General features: G+C 47.3%; 1 protein-coding gene across 14 annotated transcripts in view; it reads right to left on the bottom strand.

Moving 5' to 3' along the window:
• The window catches only part of MROH7 (maestro heat like repeat family member 7), a 59,226-nt gene that overhangs the window by 27,123 nt on the left and 13,928 nt on the right, over window positions 1-18,175 (bottom strand). For all 14 annotated transcript variants that reach the window (XM_019837069.3, XM_019837068.3, XM_019837070.3 and 11 more), the window contains exons 4-8: window positions 7,184-7,257; window positions 3,915-3,998; window positions 2,891-2,970; window positions 2,466-2,595; window positions 444-539 (exon numbers count right to left, since the gene is read on the bottom strand). In XM_019837069.3, the coding sequence (XP_019692628.2) occupies window positions 444-539; window positions 2,466-2,595; window positions 2,891-2,970; window positions 3,915-3,998; window positions 7,184-7,257 (464 nt within the window). The remainder of the gene's footprint in view (window positions 1-443; window positions 540-2,465; window positions 2,596-2,890; window positions 2,971-3,914; window positions 3,999-7,183; window positions 7,258-18,175) is intronic.

Raw genomic sequence — 18,175 nt, 5'->3', positions numbered from 1 at the left:
CCTGCCTGGGTGGGCAGGTCGACCTTCACCTATCAGCAGGAAGCTTCCAGGGAGGGCATAAAGGCAACTGTCCACAGCCCTCCTCCTCCTCCTCCTCCTCCTGGAGCATAGGGAGACACGGGGCCCAGGACTGGAAGACGAGAGGGAGGACGAAGGCCAGCGGGGAGAGAGATGAACGGTGGGGAATCACGATAAAGAGAGAGACAGGGACGAGAGTAGAGAAGGCAAAGCGATAGGGGCAGCTAGAACAGGAACACGGGGGATAGGGAGAGAGTGACAGAGAAGGGGTTTGGAAAAGGGCCTGCACAAGCGACAGGGAGGCAGAACACTGGCACGAGATGACACCCGGAACTCAAACCCCTCCTTCTGGACGCAGCTTCCCCACCGCCCCCCAGCCAGGTCTCCTTTCCTCCCTGTCCTTCCTCTCCTCCCTGCCCCCACACCTCCAAGATGCTCTTCAGCCCAGCAGGAGTGGGGTCCTCGACAAAGAGGGCGTTGAGCAGTGTCTGCAGGGCATCCAGGGTCTGTTGGTAAAGTGTCTGTGGGGACAGGAGGGGGACCAAGCCACTAGGGGGTCTCTGGAGCAGACCCCGGCCCCCGGCAACCCCTCCTGTGGGTGAGGGGTGGAGGGGCATTTGGACCCATGAGAGCCGCTTTCTGGTCCCACCTCTGAGACTAACTTGAGGTGCGATATGGGAGGAATTACTCCCCCCACCCCCGCATGGGTTACGATTTCCTTACCAACAAATCAATAATTATTAGCCTGTACTCCTACCTTCAAGGAGGAAGCAGAGAACTCCCCACCATTACTGAGACTCTACCATGGGCCAAGTCAGTGCCCGGTGATTTGAACCACCGTATCACTTTGTCCTGAAAGCGGTTTTCTCATTTTACAAATGACGAAACACTTGCCCAACGTCACACAACAAGGTGGTTTCAAGTCATGAGGAGCAAATGAGAGGCTGGGTAGGAAAAAGGCACTAGGACGGTAGGAGCCAGGTAACCAGGAGGGCCAGCCTTGCTTTTATTCTTGTCTCTGGGAAGTGCTCCGATGCTTTTTTTCTGTGCTACTCCTAGACCCAAATAGATTTTCCAGGCTGCCCCTTCAGGGGGACGCCTCTCCCCAGGTTCCTCTTCCCTTGGCCGCGCCACAGTCCCAGGATTGTCCTAGGAAGGTGCAGGCATCACACATACACAAGGCTGAGTAGTGGGTTTGAGCCACTCTGGGAAGACCCTCTGTCCCCTGCCTCCTTTCCTTCTGCCAGCTCCTCACATCTGCCTCCCAGGTTGCCACTGTCCAGGCTTCCCCAGTCTGTGCACAGCCGGGTTACACCACAACCACCAAGCCAGCCTCGCTTGCCGACTACCTCCTCCTTCCCTCCCCTCTGCCGCCCATCCCTGTGCAGCACTGACCTCTGCTGTCTGAGCCTGGTACTGCAAGAGGGCTGCCTGCTCTCTTCCCGGGCAGCAGGGATTCCCCACCTCTCCTTTGGGTCTTCTCTCAGTGCCCCACCTCCCAGGACCCAGAGCCCTCATGCTGCCAGCGAGGCCTGGCCCCCACTGCTCTCTAGCCTCGCTTCCCAGCACTCTAGCCTCCGACCTCGGGGCTCTGGCCACATTGCTTCCTTGTCATCCTTGCGGTCACCATATTCTTGCTGTCCTCAGGCCACCGCACAGGCTGTTCCCTCTGCCTGGCAGGCCCTTCCTTCTGGCATCCCTCTCAGCTAACCAGCTCTCTTTAACCTCTCAGCTGTAACACCGGGACCGCCGACCCCCACGTAGGCCAGGACACCCATTCCAGGCTCTTTATAGCACCGAGTACTTCTTGTCTGCAACACTTACCACTGTTGCTAGTTTGCATTTATGTGTGTGCTTCTTTGACAAGGTCCATCCCCCCCCCCCCGCCCCCCTGTACTGCGTCCCCCACCCCGTGGTACTTTGGGAGTGGGCATTGTTGATATTTGCTGAATGAAAGGCTAAATGGGCTGCCTCCCTCTGGGCTAACACTCCTCCCCCTGAACCCCACCCACTGACCCTACCGCCTACCCTAAGGGTCACCTCCACCCACTCCTCCTGGGACAACCCTGCCGAGGTTGGAAGACGCTCACACGAGCCCCCCTCGAGGTTCTCTACTTCTCTAGACCTCACCCCAGCTCACCCCGTCCTCAGCCCCCCTCCTCCCGATTGTGGCCACCTCCTCTGGCCGTGGCAACACATGTTCACATCCCCCTCGTAGGGCAGGGCCCGGAAGTGGACAGAGCGCTCCCGGTGAGCGATCCCTTATTCACCAAACAGTTATCAAGGGCCTGCTCGGGCCAGGAGAGGTGAGGTACACTGCCCAAGGTCAGGCAGCTTCAGCAGGAGTGTGAAGAGTCCTATCTGCCTTCTGGAATGCCCTTTCTCTCCCCGCTGGGAGTTCCAAAACGCGCCTCGCTCGAAGGAAACTAATAGCCCAGAGGGCTCACCTGTATGGCCTCCGCCTTGGCCTCGTCCTTCTCCTGCATGGCCTGCACAGAGGGCAGGGAGAACACACTCTTCACGCATGTGCCCACCAGCTCTGACCTTTCTCGCACACCCAGCACGGGCTGGGTGTGACTGGGGGGTGGGGGAGAGACAGAAAACCAGGGCGGCGGAGTGAGGGAGGGGCCCCTGGGCCGGAGGCGGGAAGCTAAGGCTGCAGGGCTGGGAGGAGGGCGCCTAGCTGGGGGCTTGGGCCTGGCCTGAGCACGGTGAGGTGGGGAGGAGGGAAAGGGGAGGGCCTCGGGGAGGCGGGAGGGAAGGTCACAGGACCGGGCGGGCACCAAGGACAGGCCTCGGGAGAGACAGACGGAGCCCAGAGAAGTGAGGAAAGGGCTGGGGGGCTGGGGGTCAGGGAGAGGGCTGTGGACACCTCAGCTGGGTCAGCGTCTCCATGGCCTGCCAGCGGACGGTGCTCGAGAGGGAATCCAGTGGCTCCTCCTGGATCTGCCTCTGGACAGGAGACCACAGAGGGGCCAATGAGGGGGGCAAGGCCCGAGGCCACCACTCCTCCCAGGGCTCAGGCCGCAGGAGCCCCTGAGCCTGGACAGAACTCCCCACCTCCATGCTGCACAGGGCCTCCGGCAGGGAGAGCCAGCTCACTGCTCAAACCCTGTCCTGAGCTCTCAGGTCAAGGCCACCAAAAACACCCCGCACCCTAACCAGCCGCACCTCACACGTGGCGCTCAGCAGGTCAGCAAGAACTGCTTTGGCAGCCGCGTGGTAAGGAGGTATATTTGGGCCGCCGACCGGCCCAAAGCAAAAAATACCATGAATGGCTCTTGGGGGGGGGGGGGTGGGGGGATGGAGGTGGATTCCTTTCAAAACGTCCTAATGACTCCTCACTTTGGATCTAGCATCTGCACACAGTAGGTGCTCAATTAACATTAGTTAAATGAAGTTATCAAGGGCGAGGATTTTATGTCAAGGACCCAAAGCTAAACATGATTTCGGGGACTTCAGTGGCCTAAACCAGTCTGGTGGACAACTGGAGAAGGGACTGTATTTAGCAAGATGATAGGAAGCTCTTGGAAGCTTCCCACCAGGAGGAATTTCTGGGGAAAGAATGTATTGAATAATAATGACTGCCCCAGGCGCCCGAGGCTCTCCAGGGAACTCACCACTGGTTGTGTCCTCACCACAAACAAGCCAGTGAGGCAGGCATTACCACAGGTACTTATGAGGTGGGAAGGCTCACAGGGCTCAGAGAAGGGAAATGGCCCATCAAGCTCCTCAGGGTGGCAGAGGGCAGTTAGAGGTGGACTGAGGCTCGAGGCCAAGCGTCCCGCCTCCTCCACTGTCCTCCTCCCACCTCAAGCCGTGTCTCATCAGTGGGTGGACGGGGACGTCCACCTCCTCCCCACCCAGCTCTCCAGACCCGCACGAGGTTCCCACACCATCATCTTCTTCATCAGGGTCCTCTTCTCTACGTCCACTTCGAGCGCATCCTGGCTCTCCTGGAGGGTGATGACATTCTCCACCTCGGAGGCAGCAGAGGGCAAAGCCACAGGGTGAGAGGCACTCTGACCCCCGCCCTCAGGGACCACCGTGCACTCCCACCAGCCACCGCCACCCCAGCCCCAGCCGCCAGCCCCTAAGCATGGGCTCCAGAGGAATGAGAAATCGCGGTGGGGGTGCAAATTTGAGAAGACCATGAGAGTGAGGACTAGGGGTTTGGATAATCCCTGAAGGGCAGCATTTGGAGGAGAACCAGAATTCAGTGCACAGCACTCCCCCTCTCCAGTCAACTGAGGGAGAAGAGGCAGGAGTTGATGGAACAGAAGAGGTGCGGAGACCATCCGGCTGAAATCCCACGATTATTAAAACCTTTTAAGGGCTTTTTAGTATCCACTCTTTTTTTTTTAATGTTTATTTATTTTTGAGAGAGAGACAGTGACAGAGTGTGAGCGGGGAAGAGCAGAGAGAGAGGGAGACACAATCCGAGGCAAGTTCCAGGCTCCGAGCTGTCGGCACAGAGCCTGCTGCAGGGCTCGAACTCACAAACCGTGAGATCATGACCTGAGCGGAAGTCAGACGCTTAACTGATCGAGCTGCCCAGGCGCCCCCTTTAGTATCCACTCGTAAGGGCACATCCTAGTCAGATCAAGGCATTCTGCCACCTGAGAGAGGGAATACCTTTACCAGTGTCCAATTAATCTATTCGTTCTCATTCTTTTCAGGTAGAAGAAGAAAAAAAGACGTGAAATAGATAAAATACCTTCATGTAGTAAGAAAGCGAAACAAGGGAACGTGATGGGCAGTGTGGTGGGTGAAAGATGCCACAAGTTCTTCCCACTGCAGTCAAGAGGACAGATAGCCCTTGAATCTGGGCTCATCTTACTGCTTGCTTGGACCAATAGAATGCCATGGCAGTGAGGACGTGCCAGTTCCTGGCCTAGCCCTTAAGGGAACTGGCAGCCTTTTCCTTCCAGAAGCCAGCTGCCATGCTATAAGCAAGCCCAGCTAGATATGGAATGAGGACACTGTGTGGAGAGAGACCCTGGAAGATGAGGGTCACCTTGGATGTTAGGGCCCCTGGTCCCGAGTGACCTCAGTCTACACCACTCAGAGCAGAAGGGCCACCTCACTGAGCCCAGACAATCTCAGAATTGTCATACAAGCCAGCAGTTCCACCTCCGGGTATTTAGCTGAAGAAATCAAAAACACTAATTCTAAAAGATGTGCCAACACCGTGTTCATTGTAGCGTTATTTACAACAGCCAAGATATGGAAGCAGCCTGAGTGTCCATCGAGAGATGAATGGATAAAGGAGATGTGTGGGATTTACACACACACACACACACACACACACACACACACACACAGGAATATTATTCAGCCATCAAAAAGAATGAGATCTTGCCATTTGCGACAACATGGATGGACCTAAGGGGCAACATGCTAAGTGAAAGAAGTCAGAGAAAGGAAAACACTGTATGATTTCACTTAGATGTGGAATCTAAAAGACAAAGCAGATGAACCAATGAAAGAGAACAGAAACAGATTCACAGACACAGAAAACATGCTGGTGGCCGCCAGAGGGGAGGGAGCTGGGGGGATGGGCAAAATAGGAGGAGATTAAAAAGCACAAACTTCCCATTATAAAATAATTATGACACAGGGATGCAATGTACGGCCTAGGCAATAGCTAATAATATTGTAACAACTTTGTGTGGTGACAGGGGGTAGCTAGGTTTATCACCTGCTTTCCCAAACTAGAATGTTACTTCGCTGTAGCATCTCTAGTGCCTGAAACAATGCCTTGCACATAGTAGGGACTCAACAAGATTTGTTGAATGACTGCAATAATCAACCCTATTCGTTGCAGACACCATGCTCAGTGCTGTGCACTCACTTCAACTTTATTATGCCTGTTTTGGGGCGCCTGGGTGGCTCAGTCGGTTAAGCGTCCTACTTCAGCTCTGGTCACGATCTCCCTGTTTGTGGGTTCGAGCCCCACATCGGGCTCTGTGCTGATAGCTCGGAGCCTGGACCTTGTTTCAGATTCTGCGTCTTCCTTTCTCTCTCTGCCCCTTCCTCCCCTCCCCTGCTCATGCTCTGTCTCTCTCTCTCTCAAAAAAAAAAAAAAAACAAACAAAGGGGCGCATGGGTGGCTCAGTCAGTTGAGCGTCCGACTTCAGCTCAGGTCACAATCTCACGGACCGTGAGTTCGAGCCCCAGTCGGGCTCTGGGCTGATGGCTCAGAGCCTGGAGCCTGCTTCCGATTCTGTGTCTCCCTCTCTCTCTGCCCCTCCCCCATTCATGCTCTGTCTCTCTCTGTCTCAAAAATAAATAAACGTTAAAAAAAATTAAAAAAACAAAAACAAAAACAAAAACAAAGCATTATTACACCCATTTTGTAGATTAGAAGAAACTTCCTGGCAGCAGAAACAAGTGCAAAGGCCCTGGGGCAGGATTGAGTGTGGCAAGAATGAGGAAGAGAGAAGGGCCAGTGTGGTAAGGTAGACAACTGGGAGAATGCCATGTGATGAAGACCAACGCTCCCAAAGTGCAAGACCTTTTCTTAGTCCTGTCACCCTCTCTCCATCCCCCACCCCGTGCCACCCCAGGGATTGGAGCTTGCCTCTGAAGCAGCCTGAGGGCAGGGCCTCCCTCTTCCATGGCCCGGCCTGGGTGGATCCCCCAGCTCCAGGTTCTGTCTGCCAGCCAGTCTCCCCCTCCCCCACCCTGCCTGTGTTCACGCTCGCGTCCACCAACCTATCCAGTCTGCCTCCACTGGCCCTCACCAAGTCCTGTAGATGCTGGCTTTCTCTGGCCTCCCAAACGCCCAGACCTGGGTTGGGAATGTGGCCTGAAGATGGCCATTTCTAGCCTTTCTTCCCCTTTTAGAGACCCTCTCTCAGTTGGTTCAGTTGTCCAAAAAACATTTACTGAGCACCTACGATGTGCCCGGCACTGGTCTAGGTTTGGGGGATAGAGCTGTGACCAGGAGACAAAAATCCCCGATTTATGGAGGATACATTCCAGAGTGATAGGCTAACAAAAAGTAAGATGAACTAGCAAAGCATATTGTACCTCAGATGGTGATGAGTCCCACGGAGAAAAGAAGAGCCAGGCAGAGAAACGGGGTCTGCTGGGGCTAACGAGTGAGGGAGGGGCATCCCAGGAAAGTCATCTGGGGGGGGGGGCGGGGCAGGAAGCATACCAGAGCCATCTTGGTGCCATCGTCTCTCTTCCCCGGCATGTCCACCAGGCATGAGGCCACTTCACTGAAGGCTCCTGAACGTCATGGTTTCAACGAGGAGATAAGAGGCAGAGTAAGGATACGGTGCAGTTCTGGTGCCACAGTTCTGTCTCCCGTCCCCCGCTGGGCCCCTCCAATCTTTAGTCCCCCGGCAGCCAGACTGAGCTCCCTTCTCTAAAAGGCTTCAGGGGCACCCATTCCACTGAGAGCGAGGCCGCCATGCTTGTTAATGCCTCCAAGCCCTCAGGGTCCGCGGTTGTCCCGCCTCCCCAGCCCACCTCCTGCTGCTCTCCTCTTGCTCGCCATGCTCTCGCCATACTATCCTCCTTCCAGACCAGGGAAAACTTCCCCATCAGGGCCTTTGCCCCAGTGGTCACTCTACTCCCACACCCCACGCGGTGCCACTCGACTACCGTGACCCATTGGCCAGCTAGGGCTCTTGTTCAAATCTCTGCTGGCCTGCCACTCTTCAGAGAGGTCTCCCTGACCTGCAGGGTAAAGGAGGGCTCGCTATGGTCCTCTTGTGCATCATCCTATTCTCTTCTTTTGGCTGTTATCACAATGTGTAATTAAACTCTGATTTGTGAGAGTAGATACCCTGTTTTGTCAGCCCTGGATTTCCTCATCATTCTTCTGGTGAAAGAGGCCCTTCTCCCCCATGGGCTACCCCTTCCACGTAGCCAGGTGATGAATTATGCAAGCCCACCCATCATCCCCTCTTCAGATAGGGGTGGGCCTGGAACCCAAGCTTGGCCAGTAAAAGCATCCCATGCCCCCAGCCATGGTGATTGGCCCAGGGATGGGCTTTTAGCTGAACAGGACCACTAGAGCCCTTTATTTAAGAACACTGGGGGGGGGGGAGGGGCACCTGGGTGGCTCAGTCCGTTAAGCGGCCAACTTCAGCTCAGGTCATGATCTCGCGGTCTGTGAGTTCCAGCCCTGCGTCAAGCTCTGGGCTGACAGCTCAGAGCCTGGAGCCTGCTTCGGATTCTGTGTCTCCCTCTCTCTCTGCCCCTCCCCTGCTTGCTCTCTGTCCCTCTCTCTCTCTCTCCCCAAAATAATAAACATTAAAAAGAAATGGTGAGCTTTAAAAACCCAAAAAGAGAATGGCCTCTCTCCTTCTGAGGGCCTTTAAGTGCGTGGAACTTTATTCGGGGCCACCTTGGCCACTAGAGGCTTCTGGAGGAGCCGATAGGGAGAAGCGGAGTCACCAAGCATAGTGAACACAGCTTCCTCCAAGATACTGTCTCCTAGGTACCATTTTCCACTGAAAGGAACAAGGCTCCTTGGAGAAATGGCTGAGCCTGGGACTTGGGCAGGAAAGTACAGAACAAGGCTGAGACATCTTGTACCCGAAAACAAGGAAGAGAGCTTACTTAAGGAATGATGGGGACATGTCAGAGAGACACAAAAGCTTGCTTAAAGGGGATCCCAGTGGCCAAACTGGGGGCAATATGAGCATCACAATAATAGCATCTACTGGGTAGAGTCCAGGGATATATCTTACAACACAGAGAACAGCCCTCCCACACCCACACCCACACCCACACAACAGAGAATTCTCTAACACAAAACGTCAATAACAGCAGGGTTGAGAAACCCTGCCCCAGAAGAAGGGGTATCGAATGGAAAAGGTCACAAGGGAGGTTCTGGGCTGCCAGAAAAGATCTATGTCTTTTTTTTTTTTTTAATATATGAAATGTATTGTCAAATTGGTTGTCTTTTTTTTTTTTTAAACGTTTATTCATTTGAGAGAGACAGTGTGCGTGGGGGAGGAGCAGAGAGAGGGAGACACAGAATCCGAAGCAGGCTCCAGGCTCCGAGCTGTCAGCACAGAGCCCGAAGTGGGGCTTGAACTCCCGAACCACGAGATCATGACCTGAGCCGGAGTCGGACGCCCAACCAACTAAGCCAACCAGGCGCCCCAAGAGCTATGTCTTGATCTGTGTGATAGTTACCAAGATGCATACAGGTGTAAATATTCACCAAGCTGTACGCTTGAGATTCGTAGTACACTTTACATATTTTACTGATACATGTTATATACCTTGGAAAAGTTTTTTTTTTTATGTTTACTTTTGAGAGAGACAGAATGTGAAGTGGGGGAGGGGCAGAGAGAGAGAGGGAGACAAAGAATTCAAAGCAGGCTCCAGGCTCTGAACCATCAGCACAAAGCCCAACAGGGGGCTCAAATTCACGAACCATGAGATCATGATCTGAGCTGACGTCGGACGCCTAACCGACTGAGCCACCCAGGCGCCCCATCTTGGAAAAGTTTTTAAAAGGCTAATACAATTTGAAAATACATTGTCTTTTAAAATGCAAATGAGGGGCGCCTGGGTGGCGCAGTCGGTTAAGCGTCCGACTTCAGCCAGGTCACGATCTCGCGGTCCGTGAGTTCGAGCCCCGCGTTGGGCTCTGGGCTGATGGCTCAGAGCCTGGAGCCTGTTTCCGATTCTGTGTCTCCCTCTCTCTCTGCCCCTCCCCCGTTCATGCTCTGTCTCTCTCTGTCCCAAAAATAAATAAACGTTGAAAAAAAAATTAAAAAAAAAGAAATAGTTCTGGTCAAATTGGACATCCACATGCAAAAGAATGAAGTTGGACCCCCACCTCACACTACATACAAAAATTAAGTCGGAGACGAAGCTTAAAAGCTAAGACTACAAAACGCTTTGAAGAAAGCATAGGAGGAAAACTTCATGACACTGGGTATGGCAATAATTTCATAACTATGGCACCAAAAGCACAGACAGTAAAGGAAAAACAAACAAATCGGACTTCATCAAAATTTAAAGGTTTTGTGTATCAAAGCACACCACCAAGAAAAGACAACTCAGAATGGGAGAGAACAGTTGCAAATGACACATCTGATAGGGAAGTGATAGCCACAATATATAAGAAAAACTCAACAACAAAAAACAACCAAGTTTGAAAATGGGCAAAGGATTTGAATAGCTGTTTTTCTCGAGAGGATATACAAACGGCCGATAGGCACGTGAAAAGATGCTCAAAATCAGTAGTCATTGGGGAAATGCAAATCAAAGTCATGATGAGATACCACTTTACAGCCTTTAGGATGTCTATTATAAAAATGTTTCTGAAAAATAACAAGTGTTGGCAAGGGGAGATTAGTCATGCAGAAATTGGAACCCTTGGACGTTGCTGGGGGAAATGCAAAACAGTACAGCTACTCTGGGAAATAGTTTAGCAGTTCCTCAAAAAGCTAAACATAGAACAACCATGTGATCCAGCAATTCCACTCCTAGGTATATCTAAAGGAATTGAAAATAATGATTCAAACAGATATTTGCACACTGGTGTTTATATAACAGCAGCCTGAGTCACAAAGGCCCAGAAGTGGAAACACCCAAGTGCCCACCCATGGGTAAAAATGGACAAATAAAATGTAACACACATTTGAAATTTTATTCAACTATAAAGGGAAAGGAAGCACTGATCCATGCTACAGCATGGATGAACATTATGATGAGTGAAATACACCAGACACAAAAGGACAAATATTACATGATTCCACTTCCATGATATATCTAGAGTAGGCAGATTCACAGAGAAAGAAAATAGATTAGACTTCAGCAGAGCTTAGGGAGAGAGGCAAGGGGGCTATTGCTTTATAGTACGAGCTTCTGTTTAGAGTAATAAAAAGTTTTGGAACTAGATAGTGGTAATGGTTGTACAAATTGTGAATGGGACTAATGCCGCCGAGTTATACACTTAAACACAGAGTTGCCATATGAGCTAGCAATCCTGCTCTTAGGTGTATACCAAAGAACAATGAAAACATATCCATACAAAAGTTTATACATGAATGGTCAGAGCAGTATTATTCAAAACAGCCAAAAGGCAGAAACAACCCAAATATCCATCAACTGATGAATGGATAAACAAAATGTGGTATATCCATACAGTGGAATATTATTCAGTCATAAAAAGGAATGAAGTCCTACTGATCCATGCTACAACATGAATGACCCTTGAGAACATTGGGCTAAGTAGAAGAAGCCAATCACAAAGGACTACATATTGTATGATTCCATTTATATGAAATGTTCAAAAGAGGCAAATCTATAGAGACAGGAAGTAGATTGGTGGTTGACTAGGGCTGGGGGTCATGGGTTGGGAATGACATCTAAGGAGTCTAAGGTTTCTCTTTGGAATGATGAAAATGTTCTAAAATTGATTGTGGTAATGGCTGAATAACACCGTGTATATTTTTAAACCATTAAGTTGTATACATCAAGTAGATAAATTTTATGTAAATTATATCTCAATAAAGCTGGTTAAAGAAAAAACCAACCTGCCTAAAGCTCCTCTATATCATCAGCACCATCAATATTCAAAATAGGAATTGTGTTGGACAATAACATATGATAGAGCGAGTTGAGATGGCAGAGAAGTAGAGGGACCAAGATTTTCCTCATCCCTCAAACACAGCTGTATTGAGGTCAGATCACTTGGAACACCCAGGAAATTGATCTGTAGAGTGGTAGGAGGATCTCCACAGTTGGAGGGAAACAGCCTGGCAGGATCGAGGTGCGTGTATGTGAATTGGGAGAGATACAATGGTATAGGCACAGAGGGGAGGGAACCCTTTCTGTGGAGAGACAAAAGGGAGAAAAAGAAAGAGGGGTTGTGAAAGTGCAGCATTGGATTAGCACAAGAGGAAAACCTCTCTGTACCATGGACTGGGGAACGAGAAATATGGAGAGTGCCCTTTTCTTTTTTGCAAACAGCCTTATGAGCTGAAACTCAGAGGTTCAGAAGTGCATGACTCTCTCCGAAGCAAAGCTTGGAGCCATGGTGCACGCTCCTGGGGAGGAGGGAGAAGGCCCTAGAGTGCAGAGCACAGTGTAGGGATCTCAGGGGTGCACTGGGAGAGAACAGTCCCCTTCCAAGGTACTTTGGGAAGAGTTTATTGCCTCCACAAGGATAAAAGACTCTGCAGGTGCCACCCAAAGGCCTTTTATCAGAAGGGCGGAGCGCCTCTACTCTGGAACAGGGAAGAGGAGCCACACGGGGCAGGGCCCTTTAAGGCTTGGGGTTTTGAATCCCAGCTGAGCGCCTGGGAAGTGAGGGAGAACTGTGAAGCAGGGCAAGCCGCCTGCCCCAGTGAGGGCTGCCTGAATAGCATGGTTTGAGATAAGTGTTCAGTGGAGGAGAGATTGGGGTGTCGCCATTTCCCCCCCAACACCAATATGGTGGGACTTCAGAGAGCAGCACAGCAGCCCCCAGTGGAGGCAGACCCGCTTACACCAAACCCCGCCCCTCCGCACCTGGTAAGTGTTTATCTACTGGAGCCAGACTTACTGATTCAAGGCAGCCAGCCTCTCCTCCAGACCAGCACAACCACAGGTGCCAGGCACCAACAGACAACTGTTTGTTTCTTTTCTTTTCTTCTCTCTTCCTTTCTTTCTTTTCTTTTCTTTTTCTTTCTTCACTCTTCTTTTTTTTCTTTGGGACTCAGGCTCATGGTTTCTGATTTTTTTTTTAATTTTGTAATGTTTATTTATTTTTGAGAGACAGAGACACAAAGTGCAAGCAGGGGTGAGCAGAGAGAGAGGGAGACACAGAATCCGAAGCAGGCTCCAGGCTCTGAGCTGTCAGCACAGACCCCAACAAGGGGCTAGAACCCACAAACTGGGATCACGACCTGAGCCAAAGTCGGACTCTCAACTGACAGCCTCCCAGGTGCCCTTGATTTGTTTTTGATCAAATTATAAATATGTAATTTTTTGACCATTTTTATTCTCTTCTTTTTCCACTTATTCTCTTTCTTCTTCTTTATTTTCCTCTTTCTCTGGATTTAGCCTTATAGTTTTTTTATTCTCTTTTTGGTTTTCTTTTCTCTCTTTTCATGTTTCTCTTTTTGTGGGATCAGGCTCCCCATTGCTTTCCTTTTTTTCCCCCAGGGTTACTTCCATGAACAAATCAAAGCACACCACCCCCACTACAAGCAGGGAGGAGCTCTGCAGAGGACTGACCAGTGGGATAGAGCAGCCAAAATGCAACAACAGAATGCATCCCACATATATCAAAAACACCTCCTGAAGCACCAGGCCCTGGACAGTGTATGACCCCTTTTTAATACAGTAGTACTTACAGGTGCAGGAAACATAACAAGCCTTCAAAACATGCAAAAACCAGAAACTTAGCCAAAATGACAAAACTGAGGAATCCTCCCCAAAAGCCAAGAAGAAATCACAGCCAGGAAATTGCTCAAAACTGATGTAAATAATACATCTGAACAAGAATTTATAATAATAGTCCTAAGACTAATAGCTGGGCTTGAAAAAAAACATAGAAGACACCAGAGAAACTCTTCCTGCAGTAATCAAAGACCTAAGATCTAGTCAGAATGAATTTAAAAATGTTATAACTGAGATGCAAAATAAACTAGAAACAGTGAGAGCAAGGATGGAAGAAGCAGAGGAAAGAATAGGTGAAGTAGAAGATAAAAATTATAGAAAATAATGAAGCTGAAAAAAAGAGGGAAACAAAATTACGAGATCACTAGGGGAGAATTAGAGAACTAAGTGATTCCATGAAACAAAACAGTATCTGTATCATAAGAATTCCAGAAGAAGAAGAGTGAGAGAAAGGGGCAGAAGGTTTATTTGAACAAATTATAGTTAAGAATTTCCCTAAACTGGGGAAGAAAACAGGCATCCAGTCCAAGAGGTACAGAGAACTCCCTTCAAAATCAACAAAAAACGAGTCAACACCATGACATATCATAGTGAAACTGGCAAAATACAGATAAAGAGAGAATTCTGAAAGCAGTTAGGGACAAACGGGCCTTAACCTACAAGAGTAGACACATAAGGTAAGTAGCAGACCTGTCCACTGAAACTTGGCTGGCCAGAGGAAGTGGCAGGAAATATTCAAAGTGCTGAATAGAGAAAAATATACAGCCAAGAATTTTTTTTCCAGCAAGGCTATCATTCAAAATAGAAGGAGAAATAAAGACATTCCCAGACAGACAAAAACTAAAGGAGTTCATGACCACTAAACCAGCTCTGCAAGAGATCCTAAGGGGGACTCTGAGTGGAAAGCAACAAAGACTATGAAGGACCAGAGAACTTCACAACAAACATGAAATCTACAGATAACACAATAGCGCTAAATTCGTATCTTTCAATAACCAGTCTGAATGTAAATGGACTAAATGTCTCAATCAAAAGACATAGAGTATCAGAATAGATTAAAAAAAAAAACAAAACAAGATCCATCTCTATGCTGCCTACCAGAGACTCATTTTAGACCTGAGGACACCTGCAGATTAAAAGTAAGGGGATGGAGAACCATCTATCATGCTAATGGATGTCAAAAGAAAGCCAGAGTAGCCAAACTATCTTCAGACAAACTAGATTTTAGGACAAAGACTGTAACAAGAGATGAAGAAGGGCATCATAACATAATGAAGGGGTCTATCCATCAAGAAGAGCCAACAATTATAAATATTTATGCCCCCAACATGAAAGGCCCCAAATATATAAACCAGTTAATCACAAACATAAGCAAACCTATTGATAATAATACCATAATTGTAGGAGACTTTAATACTCCACTTACAACAATGGACAGATCATCTAGGCAGAAAATCAAAAAAGGAAACAACAGGTCTGAATGACACATTGGACCAGATGGACTTAACAGATATATTCAGAACATTCATCCTAAAGCAACAGAATACATCTCTGCTATCAGCACAGAACCTGCTTCGGATCCTCTGTCTCCCCTCTCTCTCTCCTTCTCTCTCAAAAATAAATAAATGAACATTCTAAAGCAGCAGAATATACATTCTTCTTGAGTACACATGGAACAGCCTCCAAAATAGATCACATAATAGGTCACAAAACAGCCCCCAAAGGTACAAAAAGATTGAGATCATACCATGCATATTTTAAGATCACAACACTATGAAACTTGAAATTAATCACAAGAAAAACTTTTAAAAGCCCCCCAATACATTGAGGCTAAAGAACATCCTACTAAAGGGGTGCTTGGGTGGCTCAGTCCCTTGAGCATCCGACTTCGGCTCAGGTCATGATCTCACGGTCCATGAGTATGGGCCCCACATCGGGCTCTGTGCTGACAGCTCAGAGCCTGGAGCCTGCTTCAGATTCTGTGTCTCCCTCTCTCTCTGCCCCTCCCCCATACGTGCTCTGTTTCTCTCTGCCTCTCAAAAATAAAGAAAACTAATTTCAAAAGAACATCCTACTAAAGAATGAATGGGTTAATCAAGAAATTAAAGAAGAAATTTTAAAAATACATAAAAGCAAATGAAAATGAAAACACGACAGTCCAAACCCTTTGGGATGCAGCAAAGGCAGTCCTAAGAGGACGATTCAGGCAAGAAAGTTCCCAAATACACAACCTGACCTTAGACTTAAAGGAGCTAGAAAAGGAAAAGCAAGTAAAGCCCAAAGCCAACAGAAGAAGGGAAGTAAGACAAATTAGAGCAGAAATTGGGGCACCTGGGTGGCTCAGTTGGTTAAGCGTCCGACTTCAGCTCAGGTCATGATCTCACAGCCCATGAGTTCGAGTCCTGTGTCGGGCTCTATGCTAACAGCTCAGAGCCTGGAACCTGCTTCAGATTCTGTGTCTCCCTCTCTCTGTCCCTTCCCCGCTTGTGTTCTGTCTGTCTGTCTCTCTCTCAAAAATAAACATTAAAAAATTTTTTTAAATAGCAACAACAACAAAAAAGATTAGAGCAGAAATAAGTGACATAGAATCCAAAAAAAACCCAAAACAAAACAGTAGAGCTGGTTTTTAAACTAAGAGCTGGTTTTTTTAAATAATAAACAAAATCGATAAACCCGTAGACAGACTTCTCAAAAAGAAAAGAGAGAGGACTCAAATAGATAAAATCACAAATGAAAGAGGAGAGATCACAACCAACGCCATAGAAATACAATTATAAGAGAATACTATGAAAAATTATATAGCAACAAACTGGATAATCTGGAAGAAATAACAAATTTCTAGACACTCACACACTACCAAAACTCAAACAAAGAGAAATAGAACATTTGAACGGACCTGTAACTAGCAAAGAAATTCAGTTGGTTATCAAAAATCTCCCAACAAATAAGAGTCCTGGGCCAGATGGCTTCCCAGAGGAATTCTACCAGATATTTAAAGTATAGTTACTATCTATTCTTCTCAAACTGTTCCAAAAAATATAAATGGAAGGAAAGTTTCCAAACTCATTCTATGAAGCCAGCATTACTTTGATTCCAAAACCAGACAAAGACTCCACTAAAGAGGAGAATTACAGGCCAATATCCTTGATGAATATGGATGCAAAAATTCTTAACAAGATACTAGCAAATCAAATTCAACAGTACATTAAAAAAATTATTCACCATGATCAAGTGGTCATTCCTGGGCTGCAGGGCTGGTTCAATATTCACAAATCAATCAACATAATACATCACATTAATAGAAGAAAGGATAAGAACCATATTATCCTGTCAATAGATGCAGAAAAACCACTTGACAAAATACAACATCGCTTTTGATAAAAACCCTCAAGAAAGTTGGGATAGAAGGAACATACCTTAACATCATAAAAGTCATATATGAAGGGCCCACAGCTAATACCATCCTCAATGGGGAAAAACTGAGAGCTTTCCCCCTGAGATTAGGAACACAAAAGGGATGTCCACTCTCACCACTGTTGTTTAACATAGTGTTGGAAGTCCTAGCCTCAGCAATCAGAAAACAAAATGAAAAAAAAAAAAGACAACCAAACTGGCAAAGAAGAAGTCAAACTTTCACTCTTCACAGATGATATGATGTTTGACATGGAAAACCCAAAGACTCCACCAGAAGAAAAAAAAAAAACCTGCTAGAGCTGATACATGAATTCAGCAAAGTTGCAGGATATAAAATCAATGTACAGAAATTAGTTGCATTTCTATACACCAATAATGAAGCAACAGAAAGAGATATCAAGGAATTGGTCCCATTTACAATTGCACCAAAACCCATAAAATACCTAGGAATAAACCTAACCAAAGATGTAAAAGATCTGTATGCTGAAAACTATTGAAAGTTTATGAAAGAAATTGAGGAAGACACAAAGAAATGGAAAAACATTCCATGCTCATGGATTGGAAGAACAAATATTGTTAAAATATCGTTACTACCCAAAGCAATCTACACATTCAATGAGACCCCTCTCAAAATAACACCAGCATTCTTCACAGAGCTAGAAAAAACAATCCTAATATTTGTATGGAACCACAAAAAGACTCTAAATAGCCAAAGTAATGTTGAAAAAGAAAACCAAAGCTGGTGGCATCACAATTTGGGACTTCAAGCTGTATTACAAAGCTGTAATCGTCAAGACAGTATGGGTATTGGCACAAAAAACAGATATATAGATCAGTGGAATAGAATAGAGAACCCAGAAATGGATCCACAAATATATGGTCAACTAATCTTTGATAAAGCAGGAAAGAGTATCCAATGGAAAAAAGACGGTCTCTTTAGCAAATGGTGTAGGGAGAACTGGACAGCAACATGCAGAAAAATGAGAAACTATACCACTTTCTTACACCATACACAAAAATAAATTAAAAACTTAATAAAAGACCTAAATATGAGGCAAGAAACCATCAAAATCCTACAGAAGAAAATAGGCAGCAACCTCTTTGGCCTTAGCTGCAGCAACTTCTTAACTTGATATGTCTCCAGAGGCAAGGAAAATAAAAGCAAAAATGAACTATTGGGACCTCACCAAGATATGCTTCTGCACAGCAAAGGAAACAATCAACAAAACTAAAAGACAACTGACACAGAATGGGAGAAGATATTTGAAAATGACCTATCAGATAAAGGGTTAGAATCCAAAATCCATAAAGAACTTACCAAACTCAACACCTGAAGAATAAATAACCCAGTGAAGAAATGAGCAGAAGACATGAA

Source organism: Felis catus, chromosome C1 (genome assembly GCF_018350175.1).
Source record: "Felis catus isolate Fca126 chromosome C1, F.catus_Fca126_mat1.0, whole genome shotgun sequence".
In the NCBI taxonomy this organism is placed as follows: domain Eukaryota; kingdom Metazoa; phylum Chordata; class Mammalia; order Carnivora; family Felidae; genus Felis; species Felis catus.
This window is presented reverse-complemented; position numbering and strand designations above follow the sequence as displayed.